At 32.2% G+C, this 19,708-nt stretch overlaps 2 protein-coding genes across 3 annotated transcripts in view; both read left to right on the forward strand.

Annotated features, from left to right (window-relative positions):
- Positions 1 to 19,708, forward strand: part of LOC111060622 — a 30,178-nt gene that overhangs the window by 5,228 nt on the left and 5,242 nt on the right. For both annotated transcript variants that reach the window (XM_039439556.1, XM_039439555.1), the window contains exons 3-4: positions 888 to 987; positions 6,713 to 6,814. In XM_039439556.1, the coding sequence (XP_039295490.1) occupies positions 888 to 987; positions 6,713 to 6,814 (202 nt within the window). The remainder of the gene's footprint in view (positions 1 to 887; positions 988 to 6,712; positions 6,815 to 19,708) is intronic.
- LOC111060621 lies at positions 9,993 to 18,286 on the forward strand. Its single transcript, XM_022348294.2, has 2 exons — positions 9,993 to 10,271; positions 15,863 to 18,286. The coding sequence occupies exons 1-2, from the start codon at positions 10,130 to 10,132 to the stop codon at positions 17,194 to 17,196; spliced, it is 1,476 nt and encodes a 491-aa protein (XP_022203986.2). The 5' UTR covers positions 9,993 to 10,129; the 3' UTR covers positions 17,197 to 18,286.

The following is a 19,708-nucleotide window of genomic DNA, read 5'->3' on the forward strand; positions in this document are numbered from 1 at the left end:
TTATGAATTTCGGGGATGCGATATTTTGATTCTCCACAGAATCACTCGCTCACTTTTTACTATCCACAGACGACGTCGTCTCAGCTGTTTCAGCCGAGGATGAATTATCCTTTTAATGTCGTTCAGCGAGTTTTCCCATGGATGGGACCTATAGTGCAATCGGATTTTTATATCAAAAACCTACTATGTTCCAAATTTTGTGGAAATCTTTAGAGCCGTTTTCGAGATCCGTTGAACATAAATAACCAGATAACCAGATATAAAAATATAAACAGATTTGTATACAGACAAATTGCTCGCTCAATATATAATAGGATAGACTCTATTATAGATTGAATATAACTTATCATACACATGATGAACATATGTGTTTGTTAAGCTCCGTTCAATCTAATAATAGAATATAAATATAAGGTATCTTACAATAAATGAATTACAGTAATGAATTACAGTAATCAATCACTGTAACAACGAGATCTTTCGGCAGGTTGTGAGACCAAGAAGATGGCGGACCTGCCGAAAGATGTCGTTGTCACAGTGAGTGATTAATTCATTTATTGTAAAATATCTGACTGCTAGTCGTCTTTTTCTAATAGCAAAAAGAGATTTAATAATAAGCAGTTCTGATGGAAAACAACATTGGAGAATTTATAAGGATTATGTTGTTAACAATATTTGTTAATAACTTTGGTTTAAACGCAGCTTAACTTTTTCAACATCTTCAACATTAATAACATATTAACGATTATTGTTATTCATTTATCTGATATATTATATTATCGTTATGTGTCACATCGACAAAATTATATAGATCTTCATAATTATATCTTCAACATTACTCAACTACATGGCAATGATTAAACCAATCATTTCTCATTATTTTCCAGTGATTTTCTGGAACTCAACAAAAGATCGAAGATTTTCCTGTCAGCATTCATTAATATACTGGCCATACAAATGTGCTGTTATATATTCTTCATAATAGAGGTATGTTTGTTGGAAATAATCACATTGAATTATTACAGTTAAATTTTAAAGCTTGCTTCGGTACCGTATGTATTATACAGCTTTATGTGACAAAAACTGAACCAAATTATGTAAAGAATTTATTCAATATATTATCACGTCTACCTGATAACTCATCCATCTCATCAATTTCTCCTTTTCTTCGTTTAACATATTGTTTTGAACGACAAAGTTATTAGAACCCATACTAAGTTTAGAGTATGATTCTATCTCTCTCTCTGCTGTTGGAAGGTGAGGATCCTATCTATATATATATATATATAAGCGAAATGGCACTCACTGACTGACTGACTGACTGACTGACTCACTCACTCGCAGAACTAAAAACCTACCGGACCAAAAACGTTCAAATATGGTAGGTATATTCAGTTGGCCCTTTAGAGGCGCACTAAGAACGGATTTGGAAAAAAATTCAAATATACGCCCAAAATCTGCGTTTTTCCAGCGTTTTCTCAGCTTTATCGAGAACAAATGAACAGAAAATGTTCAAATATTTAGTACAGAAGCTCAGCTAGGATGTGATAATGTTGTGTTAGAAGGAATTTGCAATAACGTCAGAGATACGCCCAAAATTAGCGTTTTTTGCTTTTTCTCAGATCTATCGAAAACAAATGAACAGAAAATGTTCAAATTTACTACAGAAGCTCAGCTAGGGTGTAATAATGTTGTAGTGTTAGGAGGAATTTGCAATAACGTCAGAGATACGCCCAAATTTAGCGTTTTTCCATCGTTTTTTGCTTTTTCTCAGATTTATCGAGAAAAAATGAACAGAAAATGTTAAAATTTAGTACAGGAGCTCAGCTAGGGTGTAATAATGTTGTAGTGTTAGAAGGAATTTGCAATAACGTCAGAGATACGCACAAAATTAGCGTTTTTCCAGCGTTTTTCCAGCGTTTTTTGCTTTTTCTCAGATTTATCGAAAACAAAAAGATGAACAGAAAATGTTTAAATTTAGTACAGAAGCTCAGCTAGGGTGTAATAATGTTGTAGTGTTAGGAGGAATTTGCAATAACGTCAGAGATACGCCCAAATTTAGCGTTTTTCCATCGTTTTTTCTTTTTCTCAGATTTATCGAGAAAAAATGAACAGAAAATGTTTAAATTTAGTACAGAAGCTCAGCTAGGGTGTAATAATGTTGTAGTATTAGAAGGAATTTGAAATAACGTCAGAGATACGCCCAAAATTAGCGTTTTACCAGCGTTTTTTGCTTTTTCTCAGATTTATCGAGAACAAATGAACAGAAAATGTTCAAATTCACTACAAAAGCTCAGTTGGGGTGTAATAATGTTGTGTTAGAAGGAATTTTAAATAACGCCAAAGATACGCTCAAAATTAGCGGTTTTTTGCGTTTTCTCAGTTCTTACATCAATTAATAGACAGAAAATGTTCAAATTGCACTGAATAATTGAAATTAATCTTTGATTGAATTGAGCGAGGAAGTACTTTGACTTTCTGATGGAATGAAGCATGCTCAAATGAAAAATGCAGGCGAGAGAAGCGGGCCCGCTGATCTCATTTTTGGACGATCCAGGGGGCGGAGCCCCCTGGCTAGACGGATATGGCGAGCGAAGCGAGCTTGACGGCTAGTAGGTCATATTTTGGCCTCTGCTTTGTTGTCCTTGTCTCTCCACGGCAGTATGATCGTGGACCATCGCCTGCTCTCTCACAATTGAACCAGTTTTAGAGCTCATTTCTTGTTGCGCTGCCTCATTGAGGTTTTCAGTTTGTAAAGCTGTAACATTGGAAGGTGACTCACTGCTAATTCGAATATCTGGCTCCGCCTCACTTGCATTTATTTCACTTGTTTGCTTTGTAGTCGGGTTGCTACTAGGGATGTCAATCTCGGGACTGATTTGAAATCCCGGTATCTCGGGATTATCTAATAACAATTCCGGGATCCCGGGATTGGCATAAATCAGTTTGATGAATTTTTAACCAATAGTTCCTCCTCAATTACATGGTCAGTAACAGTGTGTGGATATGAAAAAGGTCTCATTATAGAGGGAGAGAATATTATTGTAATGGAAAAATACTTGGGAATAATATTAAAATTAAACATTCTATTTCTATGAATGCTTTCAAGATTAGGAGTAACTTATTTCAAAAGCTGAACCACTACTAAATGAAATTTCGTAGAGCCAACTATATTTACTTCAACTAGATATTCTAATTATGATAGAGAAAGAGAAGGGAAGAGGAGTTATTAGACAGAGAGTGAATGGATTGTGCTTGTTTATTTCTGATTTCTAAAGTCTTTTCAAAGTTCTGAGTGCATTTCAAGGAAATGACATCAGCACTATTGCAAATATTGCGCCGTCTAGACCAGTGAGTATAGAATATAAGAATGTATGGAATGTAGGAATGTATAGAATTTATTTCATTCTATACTCACAGTTTTCATTCTATACTCACATTCTAGACTGCTAATTGTGGTGCTGTGTAAACAGAAACGAACGTAGATGCATAACAACCATTCTGCAAATGATATTTATGGGAACCGATAATGCGAATTCTATTCAGCCAGTACAGAGTATATTAGAATAATAAATTATTCTAATATAATTATAATTAATTATTGGTTTTCCAATCTCGAAAATCCTGGGATTGACGCTGAAAAATCCCGGGATTGTTAGGTATCAAAAATGGGCCGGGATCCCGGGATTGACATCCCTAGTTGCTATTAGCGTGAGTTTCTACTTCTATGATTCGATCATCTTCTCCCACATGTTCTTCGGCATCATGGATATTCAAATTTCTGGATTGCATTTTCAATTTATCCAGCGTATACGGCTAACCGTTGACAAGCAGTTTGTCGTATTGTGTGTGTGTGTGTGTGTGTGTGTGTGTGTGTGTGTGTGTGTGTTGTGTGTGGTGTGTGTGTGTGTGGTGTGTGTGTGTGTGTGTGTGTGTGTGGTGTGTGTGTGTGTGTGTGGTGTGTGTGTGGTGTGTGTGTGTTGTGTGTGTGTGTGTGTGTGTGTGGTGTGTGTGGTGTGTGGTGTGTGTGTGTGTGTGTGTGTGTGTGTGTGTGTGTGTGTGTGTGTGTGTTGTGTGTGTGTGTGTGTGTGTGGTGTGTTGTGTGTGTGTGTGTGTGTGTTGTGTGTGTGTGTGGTGTGTGGTGTGTGGTGTGTGTTGTGTGTGTGGTGTGTGTGTGTGTGTGTGTGTGTGTGTGTGTGTGTTGTGTGGTGTGTGTGTGTGTGTGTGTGTGTGTGTGTTGTGTGTGTGTGTGTGTGTGGTGTGTGTGGTGTGTGTGTGTTGTGTGTGGTGTGTGTGTGTGTGTGTGTGTGTGTTGTGTGTGGTGTGTGTTGTGTGTGTGTGTGTGTGTGTGTGTGTGTGTGTGTGTTGTGTGTGTGTTGTGTGTGTTGTGTGTGTTGTGTGTGTGGTGTGTGTGTGTTGTGTGTGTGTGTGTGTGTGTGTGTGTGTGTGTGTACACGATATCTCATCTCCCAATTAACGGAATGACTTGAAATTTGGAACTTAAGGTTCTTACAATATAAGGATCCGACACGAACAATTTCGATCGAATGCAATTCAAGATGGCGGCTAGAATGGAGTGATGTTGTCAAAAACAGGGTTTTCCGCGATTTTCTCAAAAACGGCTCCAACGATTTTGATTAAATTTATACATGAAATAGTCATTGATGAGCTCTATCAACTGCTACAAGTCCCATATCTGTAAAAAATTCAGGAGCTCCGCCCCATTTATGCATAGTTTGATTTTAGATTCTCAATTATCAGGCTTCAGATACTCAAAAAAATTTGAGTGGAAAAGATTGAGAATGAAAATCTCTTAAAAGTTTTGCCCATACATAAGAAGGGTTCCAGAAAGGAGAAAAGTAACTTCAGGCCAATTGCAATAGTACCTGTTTTCTCTAAAGTGTTTGAGACGTTGATTCATGAACAGATGTCATATTTCTTTGAGACCAACAATTTATTTTCTCATAAGCAATTTGGTTTCAGGGCGGGTAGAAGCACAAATGATCCTATTGTTAATGTTGTAAGTGGGGTTATTAGCAACATGGAGGCAGGTGATTCTGTAGGTCTAAGGTCATACGATTTTTCAAGAGCGTTTGACACTATTCAACACGATATTTTGGTGGATAAACTAATTTTCTATGGCTTTACACCAGGTGCAGTCAAACTTATATTATCATATTTGAGTGACAGGAATCAGTTTGTCTTTAAAGATGGGGTTCTGTCAAATGGCAGATTATTGGAGTTTGGCGTTCCTCAGGGCTCTATATTGGGCCCCATTCTCTTCAATATTTATATAAATGATTTACCAATTAATATTGATAGGAACTGTCTGGACGGTTACCTATTTGCTGATGACTTAGGTTTGAAAATAAATTGTCCATCCAAAGATGATCTTGAAAGAGAACGGAATCACAGTTATTGTATTCTAAAGGACTGGTGTGCAGCTAATAATCTGTCTCTTAATAAAGATAAAACCTCTGATATAATTTTTAATTTTAGAAAGGAGAAGGACACGACGCCTATCAAGTTTCTTGGTGTTATGGTTGATTCTTGTCTATCATGGGAGGCACACATTGATTTCTTGTCTAGTAAACTTGCTAAAGGCCTTTATATGCTTCGTAGACTATCTGTAACGGTTGATAGGCCTGTGCTGTTAAATATATATTACGCACACATACAAAGTCTCCTATCTTACGGAATAATGCTTTGGGCTAATAGTGTAAGAGCTAATTCAATCTTTGTCCTTCAAAAAAAAGCTATTAGGATCATTTGTAATTTGCCTCTCAATGCTCATTGTAAACCGCATTTTATTGAACTAGGCTTACTGACATTGCCATCACTCTATGTTTTTAATATTCTTTGTTATGTACAAAAAAATTTGGAAAAATATGACTCAAATAATAATCACCATAACTTAAATACACGAAATAGACATAGACTTAGAATTCCTCAATACAGCCATACCAAATCGCAGAGAAACTGGCATTTCATGTCAATAAAGCTATACAACTCCACACCTGACAAGTTTAAGTTACTCACATATGCACAATTTAAAAATAAAATAAAATATGTGTTGATTAATGAATGTTTGTATACTGTGAATGATTTCTTTTTGATTAACTGGGTGCAGTTTCTGTAGTAATAGTGATTTATGAATTTATGTATTAAATTTTTATGTATGAATTTTGATTTCAAAATGTAATCTGACAAAGTCAATGTATTTCTTGTGAATATTGAATGACCAATAAATTCTATTCTATTCTATTCTATTCTATTCTATTCTACAATTAATGTTCAGTAACATTTTCACCTAAAATTGAAAATAAGCTCGAAATTCGAGAAAATGTGATTATCCAATTGCAAACTGTTGATTCTATCAAATGATTCACTAGGAGAGATAGACCTGGTATGTCTCCAGCGTTATTGTCCTGTCACCAGCTGGCTAAGATCTTTGTTCATAAAGTACGTAGACTTGAGATGCGCGTGAACACTGGCCTCAGGTGATCAATTTTCATAACGGCAAGAAAAGTTGTGTGAGTGCGCCACACCAGATTCTTTTATTGATTAATACAATAAAATGATAGGAGGGGAAGAAATGAGTAGAAACAATATTATATTATTGGAATGAGGCTCCTCATATAATTCTACCAATACAGTATAGGTATTTGCCAAATTTATCAATGAATCAATTTTTTCCTCTCTATTTTTTCAGTTGGAGAACGTTTCAGCAAAAATCAAATATTTGGCAACGTTACTGCTCGTTTTCTCACTGATGTTCTACTTCTCTACAGTTGGACAAAAACTGACAGATGAGGTAATAAAATCAATTATTATTGGTAGAGTTATTTATTGATTATTATAACCAATATAAAATTATTTTGTAAGAACTCAACTGAACTTTATTATTAAAAAAGTATGAAAAGAAGAAAAACCTGGAAAACAACAATAATTTGGAAAAATTCAATTTATTAACTACTAGTTCTGTGAACAGTAGACCCCGCGCTCAGTAAGTTACATTAACTTGTTGTTATGTTTTCTCAAAAATTATTAAACAATTCATCAATTTAAAATGTCTAGAAAAAATCCTAAATGAACATAGAGCTTTCTGTCCTATCGTACCGGGACGTGTCGTCCCGGAATGTATGAATGTGAGCGCTGTTATCAGATCTGGCTGCAACTGTCTACAACGTCGATAGAAAGATACATTTTCAAGATGTTCTATGTTTTTGAAAGAGTAGTATTATAGTTTACTGTCTACTAACTTTGATTGAAAGATACCACATTTTCAAGAGGTTCGATGTTTTTGAACTGGTAGTAGTATTAAATAGTATTAAATATTAGAACGTAGTATTATAGTCCACTAGACAGCTGATTTATGATGAATAATTCTATAGTCCGATTTTTACTCTAATATTGGTGTATGAAGGAGGCACCTTTTCCCTTTTATATTATCCTTGAAATGTGAAATTTCCAAAAACCTTGTATATACGTCGACGCGCAATTCAAAAAGGAACATACCTGTCAACTTCCATGAGAATATATTACCGTGTTTCGCCGTAAATGCGCAACATATAAACATATAAACATTCAAACATTAAGGGCCGTTTGCACAGTGACAGTTTAAACTGAATTTCATTTTAAACTGGAATGAATTAGTGTCAATTCTAGTTTGTTATAATGTGTTTCATTTCGAGTTTAAGCCACCAGCTGATTGAATCGAGTTCAAGCTTTAACTGTGCAAACGGCCCTAAGAGAAATGCCAAACCGTCGACTTGAATCTTAGACCTCACTTCGCTCGGTCAATTAAATAAAAACACACATATGTTGTCAAGTGACCTGTGAGGTCATGAAACCGTCGTGTACCAAATAAAACTGTGTAGAATTTGACAACATATTTTTATTTGATTAATAAAACGTTGGAGAACGGTTCTACAATATTGACAAGTGACTCAGTCGAATTCATTTATTGGAACCTTCTTTGAAAATTGTTTTGAAGAAACTGATTGAAATAAGAGGAAATAATATCAGGGTTTTTACTAACAGTGGATACAAAAAAAATTGTACGAATGTACAAAGATACATTATAAATTTTATACTGTTTACTCTCCCTATCCACAGCTTCTAAGGATGAGGATTATCAGGATTATAAGGATAATCATTATAATAATTATTGCTCGGTCTGTGTATGAATGTTCTACATCCTATTATATAAAGCTAGCGATTTCTGTATATATTTTTATAATTGTTTTTTTATATTTATTTGTGGTTATTTATGTCCAACGGATCTCGAGAACGGCTATAACGATTTTCACGAAATTCGAATCATAGTATGGTTATGATATAAAACTTCGATTGCACTAGGTCTCATCCTTGGGAAAACTCGCTAAACGACATTGAAAGGATAATTCATCCTTAACCAAAGCTATCAACGAAATATTGTTAACAACATAATCCTTATAAATTCTATTAGATTGAACGGTGCTTGACAAACACATATGTTGATCATGTGTATGGTATGATAAGTGATGTTCAATCTATAATTGAATCTATCCTATTATATTAAGCGAGCAATTTCTGTATTTATGTTTATATTTTTTTATCTGGTTATTTATGTCCAACGGATCTCGAGAACGGCTACAACGATTTTCACGAAATTTGAATCATAGTATGGTTATGATATAAAACTTGCACTAGGTCTCATCTTCGGGAAAACTCGCTGAACGACATTAGAATGATAATTCATCCTTGGAAAAACAGCTGAGACTTTTGTCGTCTGTAGATAATAAAAAAGGGAGTGGGAGAGTGCGTCTGTGGAAAATCATAATATCTCATCCCCGAAATTCAAAAGCTGACCTATAGCCAGCTGTAAAATATAACACGATAATTTTAAAGAATTGCGTGTTCTGTTTATCAATAAATGAAAATAACGAGTGAAGCTCGGTGCTCCGATATTGCAAGTTTACACTGTGAACACTCCCCTATCTACAACATTGAACAATAATTGTTATCATAATTTTTATTTCTTTGTCTCAAGTTATAATATATTTATGATAATATAGTCTAATTCCATCAAAGTTTTTATTTATGTTTGTGTACTGTAAGTGTGTGTACTACCTAATTATCTTAGCTGTTTCCGTTTTACAAGATTTCTAATTTCTGTGTAATGAATCTGACTCACAATCTGAACACCCCAATCAACTTCATACCCTTTTAAGCTTCTTTATCTGAACACCCCAACCAATTTGATACTCTTTCCAATCTGAACTTACTTAACCTGTGCCTCACTGATTTGAAACAAGAATAATTTAGAAGAGAGACTGATTACAAAGAAAAGTTTATTTTCATATTTTTATTCTGTGTTTTTCTTCAAGTGTAGAAACTTGAACAGATTTGCAAGTCCTTTCCTTAAACAATGCTCCAGGACCTTTTTTTAGTATGGTACCCACAAAATGTCCCAGTTCTGTTATGCTTAAAGAGTCGTTTCCACAGGGGACAGGAGGATATACAAATCTCCAGTAATCTACCTAAAGAAGGTATTTCAATTAAATGTTTTCAACAGTAAGGCGCCTTTCAATTCAATTCAATTGAATTTGAATTTGCCTAATGACAAAAGACGTTTTAAAGCTAGGTAGAGGTAGACTATCAAATATTTCAGAGTTAAGTGTCGATTAAATTTCAATCGTGATTAATTCCACTAGAACCAAATCAGAGAAGCCGTCTTATCAAAAAGACCTACTCTGATTGGGTCTCCTGGATTTAATCACGGTCAAAATTTAACCTGCTTTTGTGCAACCGGGCCTAAATAAATGTTGAACTAAACGTCTTTCCTTGTGATTGTCATGTCTTTCATAGAACGATATATCGATATTATTCAACTGTCGATACTCGACATGAGAATATCGACTGTAGTTACCATATCGATACTAAATACATCGATCCTGGCCTTATATCGACATTGCAAATGCCATAGCAATATCGTCTCTCCACTGCATGAGTGCGTGAATGCGTCATTCCAAGCTCTGACGTAGTAACCCAACTGCAACGTTCGGTTGTTTGCTAGCTAACCTAAAAATCGGTAATAACTACCTTTTTCTGACGTATTCCTGTGTTTTGAATTGTGTCAAACAAAATGTACACTAAAGCTGAACAGCTTATACATGCTGTAAAACGGTATCGTGCGTTGTACGATATTTGTCATGGAGATTATTGCAAGATTAACGTCAAAGAAAAAATATGGAAGATCATAGCTGAAAATCTTGAAATTGAAAGTGGTAAGTCAACATTTTTTCATGATTTATTTGAATTTAGTAGAATAGTTCACTTAATTTTTATTTCAAGTAGTATGTCACTGTTATTAGTAATTGTAGTTATTGTAATAGGGTGATTGTAAGAATTATAATTTTGAGTATGCTACCTAGTTTCTCTTCCCAACGTCATGTAAGTTAGCCTATTTTTGTTGAGCTGTGACGTCATCATCATCAATTCAAAATATTGTTGGATTACGTTATCCAAGGTTGTTATTGTTTTTTAAGTAAGGGTCATTTCAATCTGTCAGATTTGTTTGAGTTTTAGTGAAATCCACGATATAATAGCAGTTTAGATTAACATTGATGTTGCTAACCTTGTCTATCATTTTGACGAAGGAGATAGCGTTATCCTTTTCTAGCTCTGCTATGTTGCCAGATCGTCTTTTAACGATGCAGAAAATAATCATATGCAATATTTATAAATATAATAATAATTAACAATATATTCAATTAAAATTCTGAAAATTCATTATCCAAACATCGAAAAATATAGACTACGGTAACATTATCTTGATAAATGAAATATAATTTATTTATAAAAAAACATCATAGAACTCTTTTTTGGAAACTTTTTAATATAGAATAAATTTAAATAATTGTTATTATTAAAAACTTAAAAAAATCGTACTATGATGCTATTTTATAAATAAATAATAAGTACCATAGCCCTGAATACATACATTTAAAAAAATGAATAATTCATAATTTAAAAAGAGAAAGAGCAGTTAATACTCATCAGATAATATATCAGTATCAGCTATCATCTATAGAAGGCAGTGGCAAGGCAGAGAATTGGCAATGATGTTATCCTGTTAGCCAATTATAAAAATTGTTAAAATATCAGAATAATTAATGAGTTAGTCAAACTAAAATTTCAAATGAGTTGAAAGTAGGCATATTTTTTCATGATTGTAGACAAAATATAGATAATTTAATAATTATCACAATTATTGATAAGTTGGATAATAAATATTTCAAGGTAAATTATTAATTTCCAATGAAGTAGTATCCCCAGAGAATGATTCTTCTCTAAATATATTTACTGAATTAATAGTATACAAAATAAAATGATCGATCATTCATAATATGCCGGGTCTACACGACAACGATATTTGCGCAAACTTGGCTCAGAGCCAGGTTTACGCAAATCTGGCTTTCAGCCAAGTTTGCTCAAACCTCTGTTCACACGACACCAACTTTAACACAAACCTGTATTATAAACTAAACCATATATAAATTATTCTATACGAAGTCTTTGAAGTGTTTATAAACTTGAGATGAATAGTAACTCAAGCCTCCTCCTCCTCGACCTCCTCCTCCTCCTCCTCCTCCTCGAGCTCGTCCTCCTCCACCTACTTCTCCACCTCCTCCTCCTCTTCCTCCTCCTCCTCCTCCTCCCACTTATCCTCCTTCTCAATAATAATCATCAAGAATACTGCTTATCAAGTGAAGAGTGAATAACTATAGAGTTTATATTTACTATATTACTTCACTATAGAGTAAATAAGATAATTATTATCCATTTAAAAATATTCCTTGTTTTTGAGAATTGACCTCGCACATATATAATTTGAGGGCGCTGAATCCGAATCTGAAATCGCGAATTCTCTATCTTCATTTTGAAGCGATTTAGGTTTTGATGGATAGATGAGACATAATCGTTTCCTAGAAAAATTGACGCAAACCTGGCTGAGATTGATCAAAGAAAGAACAAACCTTCAAACCTCAGAAATTTACAACGATCTCCCGTCTACACGACGCAACTTCGTTGTATAGACAGGGCAATACATTGAATATAGGCCTGTATTGAATTATTTTCTTTAGCAGTACCTAATTAGTGCACAATAATTAATTATGATAATTGTTACAAACTTATTAAATAATTGAACGTTGCAAAAGATTCACATTGGATGATTAGCCCATGTTGTATGATTACAATGCTTGTAACAAAATTATTATAATTGTGCACTAATTATGTACTTGAGAAAAGAAATCAATACAGGTCTATGTTCGATTTATTATTCATAATCACTTATTTTGTATGTACCTATATGATGATAGTTGCAATTCAAGGCATATTACTTAGAAACCAATCATATCAACTCTTGTTTTTGCCATGAAATATGTTTTACACTACCGGCACTTGAGTTGTGCTATATAATGCTATAAATAATATATAATGCTATAAATACAATAATTATTATGTAAGCTATTATACTAGTGTAGCCTACTACAATATGTAGAAGTGTAGTTACAGAATAAATATGTATCTATTCTGTATTCTAATCAATCATAATCGACTCTAATAATTGAATACCATTTTATTTTAATTGCTAATGATTGATGAAGTTCATTTACAAATGCGACTTCATCATCCATCTCATTAGTCACACACAAGCCTAGAGTTCATTTAGGAATCACCCTCAGCCCAAAAAAAATAATACTCGAAAAATGAGGAAAATATACTAGCAACACAGAATGCAATAAATGTAATCTTCATTTCCTCCAATAATACCCAATAATTATCCAGCTCTATCATCCAGAATTCAATATACCATTATAAATAATAGGTAGTTTACAAGCCAGCATCTATTATGATCTAAAAATTCACATGAATTGTGTTGTAATTTTTTTACATTATTACTCTATATGTTGTAATTTTTCTATTGGTGTAAATAAATAAAAAATGAATAAAGAAATCCAATGTGGGCTCATTTCCCTCTGCTCTTTCTCTTTTGTATATTCTCTATCTTATTTTTCCCCTTGTCCTCCATAACAGAAAGAAGAACCAAAGATCAATGGAAATTTTTCTTAAATAAAATAAACAAATTACTGTCCACCACAATATAATTTATTTAAGTATGGTATCAACAATTTTCATTTTTCTGTTTCCTGTATCACTCAATTACTATAGCCCACCCCCTTTATTCATTATATTCTCTCTCTTTTTTCTCCTTTCTTGTTATTTACAACAGGAAGAGTAATAAAAAATAATAAACCCATAGAATCAAATTGATTATCTCTTTTCTGTATAGGGCTACTTGTAATATAAATATAAAGAAAATGAAAATCTCAGTACCCTTTTTTTGAAATATTTTATCACTACATGCTACATGTTTCGGACATTTATGCCATTTTCAAGTGATATGAAATAAATAAATTTAATACTACTGGAAGATTCTTATTTTGATCATATTTTAGTGTATTCATATGTTTTTATGAACTAGGTCTGTAATATGAAAATACTTAATCATGGTAATAAAAGTCAAAAACTGAATGTCAAAGAAGAATTCCATATTTATAAAGCAGCAAAATTAAACAGAGATAAAATAATAAACTCAATCCAATTAGACACCAATAACCCCATTTTTGATAGAATCATGCGAATTTAAACCCAAAATTTACAGTACTAGTTCAAAAAAACATAATATGAATACACTAACATATGATCAAAATAAGAATCTTCCAGTAGTATTAAATTTATTTATTTCATATCACTTGAAAATGGCATAAATGTCCGAAACATGTAGTGATAAAATATTTCAAAAAAAGGGTACTGAGATTTTCATTTTCTTTATATTTAATCAAATTGATGTCTACTACAATATGATTTAAGTAAGGCATCATCAATTTTCAAATCTAATTTTCCAACTTCTGTATCTCTCTATTATTGTAGCCTACCACTTTCACTCACTAACAAATAAATAAAAAAAAACAAAATCAAATGTATTGTTTTAACATTTCTTAGTATTTTTATTTCATATGAATAATTACCACAATATAAACTTCTCCACTACACAAAAAAAAATCGTTCTTGAATAATTAATCAATATTTTAATAAATAGTTAATCGTTCTTCCCCTTGTTCTTTTGTTCTAAACAAATATTTCCAAATATAAAACGAAATTAATATCCACCACAATATAATTTTAAGTGAGGCATCAACAATTTTCAATTCTCTTTTTTTCATCTTCTACATCACTTTATTATTGTAGCTTGCCACTGTTACTCACTAATAAATAAATAAAAAATCGAAATCAAATGTGTGGTTTTGACATTTCTTAGTATTTTTTTTATATGAATAATTACCACAATATAACTTCTCCACTACACAAAAAGAAAAATGAAACATCGTTCTTGAATAAAAAATCGATTCTAATAAATAGTTAATCGTTCTTCTCCTTCTTCTTTTGTTCTAAACAAATATTTCCAAATATAAAACGAAATTAATATCCACCACAATATAATTTTAAGTAAGGCAAGATTTTATTTGAAAACAAATTTTCAATTCTCTATTTTCCATCTTCTATATCACTTTATTATTGTAGCTTGCCACTGTTACTCACTAATAAATAAATAAAAAATCAAAATCAAATGTGTGGTTTTGACATTTCTTAGTATTTTTTTTTATATGAATAATTACCACAATATAAACTTCTCCACTACACAAAAAGAAAAATGAAACATCGTTCTTGAATAAAAAATCGATTCTAATAAATAGTTAATCGTTCTTCTCCTTCTTCTTTTGTTCTAAACAAATATTTCCAAATATAAAACGAAATTAATATCCACCACAATATAATTTTAAGTAAGGCAAGATTTTATTTGAAAACAAATTTTCAATTCTCTATTTTCCATCTTCTATATCACTTTATTATTGTAGCTTGCCACTGTTACTCACTAATAAATAAATAAAAAATCGAAATCAAATGTGTGGTTTTGACATTTCTTAGTATTTTTTTTATATGAATAATTACCACAATATAAACTTCTCCACTACACAAAAAGAAAAATGAAACATCGTTCTTGAATAATAAATCGATTCTAATAAATAGTTGATCGTTCTTCTCCTTGTTCTTTTGTTCTAAACAAATATTTCCAAATATAAAATGAAACTAGTATCTACCACAATATAATTTTGAATAAGGCATCAACAATTTTCAATTCTTTTTTTCCATCTTCTATATCACTTTATTATTGTAGCTTGCCACTGTTACACACTAATAAATAAATAAAAAATCAAATGTGTGGTTTTGACATTTCTTAGTATTTTTTTTATATGAATAATTACCACAATATAAACTTCTCCACTACACAAAAAGAAAAATTAAACATCGTTCTTGAATAATAAATCGATTTTAATAAATAGTTAATCGTTCTTCCCCTTGTTCTTTTGTTCTAAACAAATATTTCCAAATATAAAACGAAATTAATATCCACCACAATATAATTTTAAGTAAGGCATCAACAAAATTTTCCATTCTCTTTTTTTCATTTTCTACATCACTTTATTATTGTAGCTTGCGACTGTTACTCACTAATAAATAAATAAAAAATCAAAATCAAATGTGTGGCTTTGACATTTCTTTGTATTGTTATTTAATATGAATAATTACAAAAATCTGAGTTTAATATGAGTAGGTCTATATCCTTTCAAATTTGAAATTTACAAAGTACCACATCATACCTACTTCTCAACTTTAAAACATCGTTCTTAAATAATAATTCGATTTCAATAAATAGTTAATCGTTGTTCATCTCCTTGTTTTTTCGCAGGGCAAGAAGCCAGAGACCAATGGTTCAGACTGAGGGACAGTCACAGGATCGCACTGAGACGCCAGGACAGAAGGAGACAGAAAAATCCCAATGGCCAGATCAAACCTTGGATTTACCAGAAGCAGATGGAGTTTCTTCTTCCCTTCATGTCCAGCATAGGATCTACAGACATCGTTGTTGACGGAGAAGAAGAAGAAGAAGACAACGGAGGAGAAGAAGGATGTATAGATGAACCTGAGGTGATAGTTCTGGAGGATGATTTTTTCAACTCCACAGTTTCTGATAAAGGTACTCAAGATACAAGTTTTGATCATTCCTACAACACCCACCTGATCCCGCCAATGAAGAAAAAGAAAAGACTCTCCAAGTACGAGATACTGAAAGAGAGAGTGGAGAACGGGTTGGCTGTCACAGATCTGTCCGAGATACTGCACCCGAGAACCCAGAGGGTTTTGAGCAGTGTTTATCACAGTGAACTCACAGATGTGGTCAGTGGAGTCCAGATGCACCGTGAATTGAACAAAGTGTTGGAGAGTGATGATACAGATGTATCATCGCAACTTGTGGAGAACGTTCTGAAGGTTATTGACAAAACTGAAGTGTTATCACATCCTCAACACCCAAGACTTGTAGAGATTGAGAGACCACCAGATTTGCCACGTCCCCCGAAGGTTCAGGTGGTCACCCCACAAACGCAGCAAGAAGTGTCACATCCGAAGATACAAAGAGTTCTAAGGAGTGCCACACAGCAGAAAAAGGTCAACGTGCCCTGTCATGAGGTTCCAGGGATATTGAAACAAGGGAAAAAATCAATATTTGATGCACTCCCGGAGTTTTCGAAACAAAACAAAGGATTCAGGGAGGGAAAATCGCAACAAGGGAAACGAAAGGGAGGATTCAGTGAGGTTCCAGAGAGATTGCAACAACCAAAACGAGTGAGTTTCGTTCCTGAGGATGAGGAAAGTTTGGAGACTGAGGTGTACAGTGGCAATGACAGTGATAATGAAGAGGTTATGCTTGAGTTTTCAGATGATTTTTCGACGCACCAGAAAAAAGAGAAGCCTCAGAAACCTTCCAAGTACGACACACTACCCAATGGAATGGATGTTAGTAGTTGGAATTCACAATCAACCAGTGAAAGTGTAACCGAGAAGTCGAAGGACGCTTTGAAATTGTTTTTTGATTCGATGTTCAATTTGACAAACGCCATGCCCCACCATTTTCAGGCGAAAATTCGGCGGAAATTGTTTGAGGCGGTAATGGAGGCTGAGGAAGAAATTTATTCGAATCCTGCCGAGTCTGTCAAATTTTGTGGCAATAGTTCTTTTTCGTGATGGATAGGTTTTGAATTTTTCACAATTTCCTATCTATTTACTGCCAAAATTCGGTTAATTGTAAGTGCTACTAACTGTAAGTTCATCTGGTAATGAATATTATTACCCCACCTTATTTCTCAATTTATTCACTGTTACATTTGAGCTAATAATGTATATCTTATAATCTGTGATTATGAATTAAAAAAGTATTCTAGACCCACCTTATTTTCCAATTTATTCATTGTTATATTTTGAGCTAATAATGTATGTTTCATAATCTGTGATTATGAATTGAAAAAGTATCCTGAAACCAGCTTATTTTTCAATTTATTCACTGTTATATTTTGAGCTAATAATGTATGTTTCATAATCTGTGATTATGAATTGAAAAAGTATCCTGAAACCAGCTTATTTTTCAATTTATCCACTGTTATATTTTGAGCTAATAATGTATGTTTCATAATCTGTGATTATGAATTGAAAAAGTATCCTGAAACCAGCTCATTTTTCAATTTATTCACTGTTATATTTTGAGCTAATAATGTATGTTTCATAATCTGTGATTATGAATTGAAAAAGTATTCTCATCAAATACAAACTTTTTCCCTCCAATCTTAGTATGAGAGGAATTATTAATACTTCTTATAATAATGGGTGGTTTTCAAACTTCTTTATTAATTTGAATTCATTCAATGTCAAAATTGGATTTCTCTGATAATTGATTTTTCAAATTCATAGGCCCTTGGATTTATGTATGCACTCTCCAAGTTGATCTCTAAACTTGATATTAATGGTGGATTGAATGAAAATTTATTCTGATTTATCTATTACTTAATGTGAGTTAGAGGACTGTTCTGGTAATCTACATTAATTAGTTCTACATGTAATGGTTTCTCAATCTAATATTGGAAGAGTTAATTTGAACATAGCCTACATGTAAATAAAAATATAGTTGAGTATTGAAGAATCACGATAATTATTTTTAATAATATGTGGTCTCCTACTTGAAGTAGTGTAGTTTAATACGATTGTATATTGAAGTGAAAACACAATATTTTGTTGTTTTCTACAGTTAAATATTATACTTCAATGAATATATTTTATGAATTTTCATTCCTATTTAATGAATTGAAAAAGTATTCTAGACCCACCTTATTTTCCAATTTATTCATTGTTATATTTTGAGCTAATAATGTATGTTTCATAATCTGTGATTATGAATTAAAAAAGTATCTTGAAACCAGCTTATTTTTCAATTTATTCACTGTTATATTTTGAGCTAACAATGTATGTTTCATAATCGGTGATTATGAATTAAAAAAGTATCCTGAAACCTGCTTATTTTTCAATTTATTCACTGTTATATTTTGAGCTAACAATGTATGTTTCATAATCTGTGATTATGAATTTAAAAAGTATTCTGAACCCATCTTATTTTTCAATTTATTCACTGTTATATTTTGAGCTAATAATGTATGTTTCATAATCTGTGATTATGAATTGAAAAAGTATCCTGAAACCAGCTTATTTTTCAATTTATTCACTGTTATATTTTGAGCTAACAATGTATGTTTCATAATCTGTGATTATGAATTAAAAAAGTATTCTGAAACCATCTTATTTTTCAATTTAGTCACTGTTATATTTTGAGCTAATAATGTATGTTTCATAATCTGTGATTATGAATTAAAAAAGTATCTTGAAACCAGCTTATTTTTCAATTTATTCACTGTTATATTTTGAGCTAATAATGTATGTTTCATAATCTGTGATTATGAATTTAAAAAGTATTCTGAATCCATCTTATTTTTCAATTTATTCACTGTTATATTTTGAGCTTATAATGTATGTTCCATTATCAGCATCTGTGAATATGAATTGAAAAAGTATTCTCATCAAATAGAAACTTTTCCCTCTAATCTTAGTATGAGAGGAATTATTAATACTTCTTATAATAATGGGTGGTTTTCAAACTTCTTTATTAATTTAAATTCATTCAATGTCAAAATTGGATTTCTCTGATAATTGATTTTTCAAATTTATAGGCCCTTGGATTTATGTATGCACTCTCCAAGTTGATCTCTAAACTTGATATTAATGGTGGATTGAATGAAAATTTATTCCGATTTATCTTTTACTTAATGTGAGTTATAGGACTGTTCTGGTAATCTACATTAATTAGTTCTACATGTAATCGTTTCTCAATTTAATATTGGAAGAGTTAATTTGAACATAGCCTACATGTAAATAAATACAGTTGAGTAATGAAGAATCACGATAATTATTTTTAATAATAACTGGTCTCCTACTTAAAGTAGTGTAGTTTAAAACGATTGTATATTGAAGTGAAAACACAATATCTCGTACAGTTAAATATTATACTTCAATGAATATATTTTATGAATTTTCATATCTATTTAATAAATTGAAACAGGTGAATTTCTGAGTTGATGCATAGGCCATTTTCAGGGTTTTTACTTCTGATATTCTTCCATTGTAAATTATTGTTAAACAAAACTAATGTTTATTC

Source organism: Nilaparvata lugens, chromosome 13 (assembly GCF_014356525.2).
Source record: "Nilaparvata lugens isolate BPH chromosome 13, ASM1435652v1, whole genome shotgun sequence".
In the NCBI taxonomy this organism is placed as follows: domain Eukaryota; kingdom Metazoa; phylum Arthropoda; class Insecta; order Hemiptera; family Delphacidae; genus Nilaparvata; species Nilaparvata lugens.